Raw genomic sequence first — 11,123 nt, 5'->3', positions numbered from 1 at the left:
TACTTAATCTCCTTAATGCTGTAAACAGTTATGATCTTAATTTTGTGTTTTGATCTTTTTTTTAAGTAAGTAAGCTTATTTTCCATGTTCAACTGGAGGGTTTTCTGGCAAAAAGCTGCATGAGCAGCTTGACTATGTCCAGAAAACCCCTACAAGCAGTAGCACACGAGTGGTACATAAATCAGACACACATACAATAGTTATAGTCAATAAAAAGAAAACATTCACCAGTTATACATACAGAGTATAACAATCTATTGCAAAAAAATATATACAATAAAATCGAAAATAGAGACGCTCAAACGGTCATACAAATGTTCAGAAAAAAATAGGAATAATCAAGCAAAACATAAAGGACATAAAATCACATTTCAACAAAATATTTCCGCAGCTCAGCTTTGGTATATCCTATTGTGTGTTCATATGTGTTTAGAACATGGGTTCATGCTCATAACCCCCTTCCGAAGTTTCTTGTTGTTGTTATCCCCCCCCCCCTTCGCAATGCTCAATTCTGAGCCCTTGGGGTAAATAAATGACATGAAAGGAAATCAAACATGTCGCACCAACAAGGCCAGAAGTCAATCCTTGTCACACATTCATCATGCATTCGTTGTCACACCGCCACAGTGAGGCTGTCATGGTCGTTCAGTCGTTGTCATTCCAGCTTCATGATCTGACTCTTGTCATGCTGTCGTCGTCACGATACCCACTCCGACTCAGAGGTCCAAGTTGTCGAATAGCTTGGACCGCGTTCAGGGTCGTGATCGCGTCGTGGTCGTTGTATGGTCGTCATTGCAACTTTGTCATCTGGCTCTCGCGATGTCGTCATCAAGCCATCGTCGTCGCACAGTCGTCGTTATGCGTCATAGTCACGCTGTTTTCTCATCGCCATCACTTCAGTAACGTCCTCCCATTGTCGGGATGCTGTCGTAATCATACCACCTTCTTTCTTTCTTCGAAATCAATCTTGCTTTGTCATTATTTTGTAATCATACTATTGTCATTCAATCGCGGTTTATGTCACCCTTGTCATGCCATCATCGTCAGACAGTCGCTATCATGCCTAAATGTCAAACAGTCGTCGTAATGTCATCGTGGTCGTGCCATCATCGTCACTCCAGCTTCGTCATCCGACTTTGGTCATGCCGTCGTCGCCACGCCATCGTCGACACGCAGCTTTTGTGATACATCGCCATCTTACACTCATCGTCATCCCATTCTCATCATGCCATTGCCATGCCATCGTCGTCACTGCATGGTCTTCCTACAGCCGTCGGCATGCATTTGTTGTCCGCTGCACGCTGTTGTTCCCCCATCGTCATCACTTCAGCATTGTCATCCCGTTGTCTTCATGCCGTCGTCGTTATACCGCCTTCGCCGACCCACCGACGTTACTCATTGTTCGTCGTTCTGTCGTAATTATGCTGGAGTCATTCAGTCGTGAATATGCTGCCATTGTCATGCCGTCGTCGTAATTGCGTCGTCGTCACACCAATGCTATCATGCATCTGCTGTCATACCGCCATCGTCATGCCGTCTTGATCGTGCCAACGTGGTCATTCCTGCTTCGTCATCTAGTTGTCGTCATACCACCATCCTCACTCTGTCGTTGTCATATAGTCGTCGTCATCACATTGTCTTAATGTCGTCGTCATTTTACACTTTTGTCGTTCGATCGATATCTTTGTTGTTCGATCGAAAGTCGCCCACAACATTAAGAAAGTGGCTGAAAGGCAAGGTGTAAGCGTTGTATTCTCCCCAATTTGCAAACTGGTTAGCCTGTTCCGAGAATTGGAAACGAGGGTAGAATGACAGGGGCTGGTAAAGTTAAGCACGTGGCACTCTTCATCGACTGCAAAACTGGTGTTGCTTACCACATTCCGTTGGCATGTGGTAAAAGCTATATAGGCAAGACAGGCAGCTGTTTTAATAAGCGCTTGCAAGAGCATAACAAATCCTTCAGCAGGGACCACGGAAGCAATTTCGCAGTTCATTGCCACGGCTGCAAGTAGTGCGAAAAACCTGTGCCAACTTTCGATCATGTGACCATTTTAGAGAGGGGAAAGACTGGATATGAGCGGTAAATTTTAGAAGCCTTTCACATTGGAAATCAGAGAGGAAACTGTGTCAGTGATAAATCTTTGAGTTTAACCAACAATGAACGTGCTTACCTAGCGGGTAGCTAAAAAAATTGGCAGTGGCTTACCTCTGCTATGCCAGTATATACGTAACGAAAGCTAAGACATAGAATGGTTAGCCTTGGTTTATCTTGATTGCAAGTCCAGGTTAGTCCGGTTGCCTAGCTATGTTGCAGCGTTTAGCCAGTCGTTCGGCGCGCTGTTCGTCTGTTTCCTGGGCGATTCGTTTCCTCTTAATATCGTTCCGATGTCGATTCCAGGCCTCCTCCTGCTTATCAGAATTGTCACCGTTCATACTGCCGCCTCAACTGTGGTTGCGGCGCACGCGAGCTCTCCTTTTCAATCCTCCCACATGTTATCAGGCATGCGACGCAGCTGGCGAAGCGAACGGAGGCGGGCGCAACGACGAAGAACGCGGTGTGACGTCATACCAAACGGCGGCGAGGGAAAGGCGCGGCGCTGCGCAGCGGCGGAACACCTGTGGCTCGGTGCTACTAGTGGCGCATGCGCAGTAGTGATTAGGGAGCGAGAGAAGGAGAAATATCCGCAGCGATGCGCGCGTTGGGACGTCATGTGCCTCCTCGGAGCACCGCCACGGCGAAATCGCAAGTTCGTGGCTAATAAAGCTTTCGGTTTAAATGTGATAAAACTGACATCGATGCGCGTGTCTTGGGGGGGAGGTGAACATGCGCATGCGTCGGAGGTTATGTGCGGCAATGTTAATTCCAATAAAGTACAGTTGAAAGTCCAGCGTCCGTCCGTGTGTAACGCCTTTTCCTTGTGTACGTGTCCTTGTGTATTCGCTGGTACCCACCTTTTTGAAGTTCATCATTCCTTCGTCATTCCATCGTCACTGCTTCGGCGTCATACAGTCGTCTTTAAGCCTTTATGCTCATGGGCGACCTTGGAAAGCGAGGGCTATGGTAGAGTGGGACGACGCCAGAGTATGGGGCGGAAGTAATGAAAGTCGCAGAATTATCACTACAAGTGTTAAATAAACGTGACTTTAGAATATTGTCTGTCGCTACATTGTTCGATTGCTATTCGCATTACCGTCGACAGTCATGGTGAGATGAGTTCTCCCGCGATTATTTTACACTGGTTCTCCACGTCGGGGCACGCAGCCCCCGATGTCGAAGACCCCGATGTCGATAACTCATAGGCGGCTCGCCACGTCACTGACAATAAAATTGTCGTGACTTCAGGCAACATGCGCCAGCACATGCTCTTCGTCATTCGTGGTACCTCGCTCCTTGAGTTTATAATGTTTATAGTTTTTGCAGTTTATAGTGTTTATAGACCGTTTATAGTGTCGCTGTGTATAGTATCCCTCCCACACGCATTCCGCGCTTACTCTCTCCCTTTTTTTCTCTTTCTATTCTCTTTTCCCTCACCTCCAGTGTAGGGTAGCAAACCGGGTGCTCTTCTGGTTGACCTCCCTGCCTTTCCTGTCCTTGCTTTCTGTCTCTCTCTGTCGCTCCTTGAGACGTACACAAACGTGTCAAAACGCTTAATTTGATGCAATAGTGCGAAAGGAAAGAAGCCATAAAGTCAGATGTCCCTCGTTGCACGCGCATTGTTCGACGCAGGCTATGTACTACAACCACCACAGGCTCTGGTGGTGTGCGGTTGACGTGTCTCTATATTCCTGCTTACTTCGCCCCATTGCATGAGTACTACTGCAAAGCGCTTGTAGAGGCAGACATGGCAGGCATACACGATGTTGACACTTTCGGCTTTCGTTTGCTCGCGTCTCGGGATGATTAAAGCGTTCCTTGACGTTCACAAACACATGAATGCGCCAGAGAGTTTTTATACATTATTCTCGGCTACTAAACACACCCTTGACATTCGGTATGGATCACGTTGGAGTTAGCGAAACTTCATGAGGTTTTCATATTAATTTAGTATTTCTGAGCCGTTGAGCAGCCCCTCGTTTGGTGGTGTTTCGCGACAACCTGCCACCCATCGGTTCGTCGTGAGAAAACGCTACATGACCATCAAAGAGCTCAACGGACTTAGTTACCTAGCACTGTCAGAGAAAGCGTCAGGCCCATGCCGAGGGCTTTTGAAGTGACGAGCAAGGATCTTGTGACCGCGCAACTTCCGCAGACTGGACCATCGCCAGCCACATGCTATTTCCACACTTATTTGTGATCACTTTCTTTGTTCCTGTAAAGCTCACTCCCCTGATTTTCTGAAGCTACCTAGTTCAGGGCAGAAATCAAATGACTCTTTGGTGTTTCCTTGTTTTCTTATTATTTTTTGTTTTTTGTTTTTATTTATTTGTTTGTTCGTTCGTTTTGTTCTAGGGACATCTCCCAACAAAATGCGATGGTGATGCATGCAACAACCTTCCTAAACGCTACTTGAAATATGCCTTGGAATTTATTGCCATAAAGCCATTCGCTAACGGGCACTATGTTTCGGTGGGGCTACACAGCATACTGAAAAGAAAAACAGGCCAACCAGAATTCCAGCAATGTTTCACAAATTTCATAGCTTTGTCGCTTGTCTAGTACAACAGAAAAATGAGACAGCATGGGACTAATGCTTCGAAAAGAATAATGATGCTAAATAAAAGGGAGCTTCTATTTCAAGTTTTGCTTACTTCGTTTATTTGATCAATGATCCGTGTTCCCCCGATCCGTCGGTGTGCTTACCGTTAAGCTGCTGCTCTCCAACGCTCGTAACAAGCAGCGGAAAGATCAGCAGTCCTGAGCTCTGCTGCAGAACTGCAGTAATTGGGCGGTCTGTCAAGAGCCTGCATTTTGCCCACTGCAAAAAAAGCATACGGACCTGCTTAGTGCACCTTTGCCGCTCGCACTCCTTGCGCACAAGAAAAAACACAAATACATATGATCTACTCAGAAGTTCGATTGCAAGAGGTATAACAATCTTTCCGAACATCACTGTATGTTTGTTTTTCTATTATTGCGGGCGGGCGATAATTGGATTACGCTTCATCTCCACAGCATAAATTGCGCACTGCAGCGCAGTGCATCTTCCATGCGCATCCTGTTTAACATATGAATGGAACGGGAGCTTGAATATATTCTACAAAAAAATGAAACCTTAGCCTGATACATCTCACAGCCCTGATGCTGCAATATATAAGTTTTGTACATGCATTATAGCGCGCAAGCTATTGCTCCATAGCATGTTGACGCGAACGCTACCACACAAAAAGACGCCCGTTGAGCCCCAAGCTTTCGGACACTTCGCCGTAAAGAATTTTACATCAACATCAACTTTCGGAGAGCTACAGCAGTCTCCATTCTAACAAGTCAAAGGTTCTGCAGGGAACTCGGTTACTGCAAGTAGTACTGCCACTTTGCAACAAGAGCTCATTATGTGAGAAATAGCTTTCTAATAAACTAAATGTATTGTTTGCTGGAATAGCTATTATTGAACCTAGGTTTTGGGGCAATCAGAGCAGTGGTACTACTGTGCACTTCCAGTTTATATATATATATATATATATGTGTATATATATATATATATATGTGTGTGTGTGTGTGTGTGTGTGTGTGTGTGTGTGTGTGTACGCTCGCTACGGAGGCATCCTGCATTTAGCGGCTCGTGCTATGTAAGTGATCCGGTGAAGCATCTAGTTCCTTGTTAAGCGGGTTCATCTTGGATTTGAGCTGGGTCTTAAGGGGATTCTCGAAAGTCTGCCCTGATCAATTTCCTTCTTTTGTCCTCCATTACTCCTTTCACTGGGTAGTTATTGCGCCTGTATGCTTAGCGTGATACATTGGTGCGTTGGAAACAGTGAGAGAAATTTTACAGGAATAATTAAAATATATAAAAACGAGAAAGGCTTGCCGTTTCAGCAAAGACGACTGTTACACCAGAGCCCTTCAAGTAGGAAAACTACTAGTTAGATTTGCTTTTCCGAATCCTTCGGAAGATTGGCGTCATTGACAAGCTTTACGATGATGTCATCACACCAATCTTGTTGTTTTGTGCGCTTATTTACCGTGGCGTGTCTTTCTTCTTCCATTTATTTTCCTTTCCCCATCCCCTCTTTCTTATAGATCATTTCTGTACCCGATCACTCTTCTTGCACGGAGTAGTCCGCACACGACTACACGAACGCCGCCAATTCATTAAACAACTTTCTCTCGAAAGGTCGACTTCAATCGGTCGGCGATCTCTTTCTGTCCTGTCAGGGAGCAAGCGATGAGACAAGCAAAGAATGGTGAGCAAGTACGGAGCGAAAGGCAGAGGGTCCCATTACGGGGGCCGCTTGTTGCCGCCGCGTCGAACGCGACCGCCGCTACGCCTAGGCGGCGCCACTGCTGCCAACACGGGCACGCCAGACACGCGTCGGCCGCGCGCTTCGAAGCCCGACTCGGGCGTCCCGAGCGAAGCCGCGGGCGCGCCGGAATCGAGGAGGGTCGGGCGAAGGGCTGCCTCCCGGTTTCCCCTTTCCCGACCAGAAGCGCTCCGATCCTCCTCCTCCCCCTCGCACCGAAAGGAAAAAAAGGGAAACGCCGCAGGGAAGAAGGGAAAATGCAGCCGCGGGGCGCCACGCGAGCGCTCCGACATCCGCTGGCTGCCCCATCACACACACGCCAGCAACGCGTTCGCGGCGGCACTGGGCAAGAAGTAGTGTGCGTGGTGCGCGCGATGATTGGAACGAACCCCGCCGCTGGGTCTTGCACCTCGAGGGCCCGCCGTCAGCGTGTGCCGTCGGGGGAATATCTCTGTTGTCGGTCCCTGCTGCTCTGGATAATCGCTCTTGTCGAAGGTGAGTCAGACGCAGACAAAGCGGCTGTCCAAAGGGACAGGTCTCTGCCTTCACGGCTAACTTTCTAGCTGACGACTTGTATTGGACCGCATAAGAGAAAAACGACGTGGCTAACCCAAAGATATTCGACCTTCTTTCTTGTCGGCAAGAGGTAAAATAATAGTGATTCAACGCTTGCGCGTGATTTCCCAGCGCCAGTTAACCGCATTAGCACATGCCGTGTATGTCGAATCGCTGGTCTTCTTTACCACAGCCTTCAGCAGCCATATGATAAAAGATAAAAGTCGAATGCTTGTTTTGTCTTGACAAAATCTGTAAACACGCGCATTTATGCTACTTCTGAGCAACAGCCCACAAGCCCAATGTCTCGCCAGCTGCAAAATGCTGTGTAGGCAATGTATTTAAATGCTATTTCTCCTGCGCAGCTCGGAAGCACTCGTCGTTCAGTCTTTGCTCTTGCGGCAAGTTAACAGCCGCTTATATTCCAGTGCGCGAGACACACTTTCCAACTTGCACGTACGATTAGGCATCGCAAGATTACTTTCAGTACAAAGTAAGCAATGTAACTTCCGTTCTTGTGCATTACAGTTTAAGCCTCTGTAGTATCACAGAAACCGGGTACTGTTTTCATTGCTGGCAATAATGAAGGAAACGAAAATACAAAACAAATATGTTCGTAATGAATGTACTTTTGTCTGTTATGAACAATAAATTGCTGAAAGCGCACATGTACAAGCGACAGAAATATTGAGAAACTTCTTTATTAATTTTTCATACTAGAAGTATAGCACATCGTTCCTGTTATATTATCTGAATCGGGTTCATATACAGTTTCGAGTACAACAAAGCTGACGCACAACCATGCAAATCGTCGTCTTGGCTTGGCACCGTAGGGTTTTCTTATGAACAGGCTGCACCCTTCGAACTGTCTCCGTCATATCTGACTCTCTACTCCTTCCACTTTTTGAAGCAATCACTCTAGTCAAAGGCGCACCGTTAGACAGGTGTGAATTATTTTAGTTGAAAATACTTATGAATCAATTTAATAAATAAATATTGACCTTAATAAAACAAAATAAATAAATAAAACGCCACCGTATAAAGAACATCGTAATTGAGCGCTCCGGATTATTTTTGACCAACTGGAGCTCTTAAACGTGCTCATTAATATAAGCACACAAGCGTTGTTGAATTTCGCCAACATTGAACTGCGACCGCTGCGGTTGAGAATCGAACCTGCGACCTCGTGCTCAGCAGCAAAACGCCAGAGCCACTGAACAACCACAGCAGGTATAATTAGAAGAGTCGTTTCGGCTTACTGGCGACGGCTACTTCTTTTAACTAGCTGATTATACAATATGAACGATAAGGGTGCGTATAAATTCTTTCAACAGGTAACATCTAAAATAAATAGAAAGAATGCGACAGCAAGCATGGAAATCTGTTTCGAAAAGTTTGAGTTGAAGCAAAGTGATTGCATCTTGAAGGTACACAAGTATGGTCCACGCAGACCCACAAGCTAGGCCCAATTCCACATGATGCCGAATCTTACAGCCTTGCTTCTGTTAAGGCCGCACAAGGCTGCAACGCTCAGTGTTGCATGAAATAAAATACTTAATGTGCCAGCTCATTCGAAAGTGCGTTGTTGCTGTGTTATATTATTTCGTTCTGTGCATATCCCGGCGCATATAGTGATTTGAATAAACTAATGTCATGACAGGAACGATCAGGAAGGAGTCGTGTCTCCCCGCTTCTCCCCCACCAGGGAGCGCCACCTACACAAACAATGACGACTCTAGCTAGAGGTATCACGGACTTCTCTTTCTAGAGGGGGTACGTTCCATTGAAACATAAGCCTTTAAATCTACATCTTCGCTGAAGAAGGCTGCCAAGCGTATGTGCAGATTTTCACTCCTACTGATAGCCTAAGAGACAAGGCAAAATTTACTGAGCATAACACTGCGCCGGCTGTCGTGACACTGCTTCGAAGTATCAACAAAACAGTAAACTAGAAATTAAAAGAAAATTCATTCTACCCTCATCGCAGCGCAGCTGCCAACTACCGAAAATTCAGTCCGAGGCTTTTTGCTCAACATCAGAAAGCCATGGCGTCTACACCACTTTGGGTAAGATGGCAAAATGGCGTATCTATACAATCAGTTGCCGCTGAATCGCGCAGCTTGGAAACCCGAAGACATGGGTGATAAGGCGAATTTCTTGCGCCGTATGAACGCTGAGCTTGTATTTACGTCTGTGTTTCGTTGGGTTTTCGCTTTTCTAAATAGAATTATTACGTGCTGTGGTTTGAGCATATGCTGCTTCTTACTTTTCAATTGCGTTCAGTAGTTTTATCAGAACATGAAGAAACAGTTTGGCAATACTACAGAAGTCCTTATTAAAGCGAAGCTTTCTTTGCATCTTCCTTCGACTTTCCCATTGCTGCTGCTGCTGCTGCTCCTGTCGCGCACACCGCGTCGGGGAGTGGTTCAAAGCGATGATAGGCGCCAGTAAGAAAGGAAAGGCGACGGGAGAATCTCGTTCTCCCCCCTCCGTGTTGAATGTGCACAATGCCCTCTGGAGCTCCCTGGCCGTCGCCACATTAGCAGCTTGACAGCTATAATTATCCGTGACTCCCCTCAGAAGCATTGCAGAAACTGCGGTGCTTCCTTTTCTACTAACATGCGAGGCCAGATGGGACGCATATAGAACTGTAGAGAGGAGAAGAGGAGAGGAAGGAGAAGAGGCAGCTCCCATATAAGAGGTGACGTGAGGAGGCAAGGAAACCTCACTGCTATACGATAGCAGTTGCCGGGAAACTGCATAAGCTTAAGTTCAAGGTACGGCACAGTACGTTGCTGCTATTTCTGAAAAAGAAGCGCCATGTATATGTCTGGCGGACAAATTACGCAGGGCATGCAGAAGCAGAGTCACATTAATTAAAGTGCACCGTAGAGTCCAGGAGACTGTACGGAAGCAGTCGACAGTCAAATCAACACTACTGCGCCCACCGCGTTATCATTGCGGCAAGGCATTGCTAGAGGTCGTGGATTTGACCTCAAGCGCGGCAGCCGCATTTCTACTGGGGCGAAATAGAAAGCGCACGTTCACTTAGATTTTGGGACGCGTTAAAGAACATCACGGTGTCAAAATTAATCCGGAGAACGCCACTATGGCTTGCCTCACAATCCGAGTGGGGTTTTTGCACGTACAGCCTCATAACCCAATTCAAATTTAATACTTCTGCCACAATGCGATGTGCCATGTGAGGAGATGACAACGCTCAACCCTCTCAGAAGTTATAAAATATGGCGCACAACAACACCTCAAGCAAACACCTCTCCCTGTGTGTCCTGTGTTCTACGCAGACAAACAGCAGTGGTGCACGCAAGGTAACGTTTAACATCAGCTCACCACTCTTATGTTAGCCTAAACATTGAATAAATTAAGTTTAGCCGTCAACGTTGTCGCTAATTAGCGTCAATCAAAACATCCAGCATAGAGAGTTTCACTTACATCGATTCCCACAGTACGTGGAATCTGCATATTTCTTTTCATCTCCGAAGCCGTCTAACAGTTTCAGTTCAAGTGTTTGTCGAAAAAAAAAGCGACGATCTGCAGATTGTGCCCTATATGTCCTTCAACTGCTTCAATCTGCATCTCATTTCAATGACCAAACATGATACTCTTCCACATGTGGGAAACCACAGTAATGCCGCAAAAAAGGAAAGAAGAAAGAATAGTAATATGAAGTATCTCGATTACTTATTCATTCAAATGTGGAAACGGGCTCTGTCCTCTTTTTTTGACAAATGTGTCTCGTCGTACATGACACGTTACAGGAATATTCTTTTAAATTCCTACCGTTATACAAAGATACATATATTCTCTCTTTGCTCCTCCCTGTGCACAACATGTGAACTTGGCGGAGTGCACAATCGCCTGCGCGCGATGACTGCGCCGTCAAACCTCTTACGGCGGCTTTCAAACACGGCTTCCTTTTTGCTTCAGATGGAGGCTTCGGACGTCAACATCAATCACAAACAATTTCTTTCACGAGAACTAGTCTGGCAACTAGACCTCGCTGGCGGGACTATACTCCGATGGCTATCTCAGTGAGTCTGCAACGCAACTAAAATAGGGAGAGGATAAATATTATCAAGAAAGATATGCTGCCTTGTTAACTGGATGAGCGTCGCCTCCGCTCTTCCCTATACAGACATGGAAGGAGG

General features: G+C 46.3%; 1 protein-coding gene across 1 annotated transcript in view; it reads left to right on the top strand.

Annotated features, from left to right (window-relative positions):
- Nucleotides 1-6,708: 6,708 nt before the first annotated feature.
- LOC142582366 (uncharacterized) overlaps nt 6,709-11,123 on the top strand; it is a 51,265-nt gene continuing 46,850 nt past the window's right edge. Inside the window, exon 1 of the mRNA XM_075692010.1 lies at nt 6,709-6,894. Coding sequence (XP_075548125.1) covers nt 6,774-6,894 — 121 coding nt within the window. The 5' untranslated portion in view covers nt 6,709-6,773. The remainder of the gene's footprint in view (nt 6,895-11,123) is intronic.

Source organism: Dermacentor variabilis, chromosome 5 (assembly GCF_050947875.1).
Source record: "Dermacentor variabilis isolate Ectoservices chromosome 5, ASM5094787v1, whole genome shotgun sequence".
Taxonomy (NCBI): domain Eukaryota; kingdom Metazoa; phylum Arthropoda; class Arachnida; order Ixodida; family Ixodidae; genus Dermacentor; species Dermacentor variabilis.
This window is presented reverse-complemented; position numbering and strand designations above follow the sequence as displayed.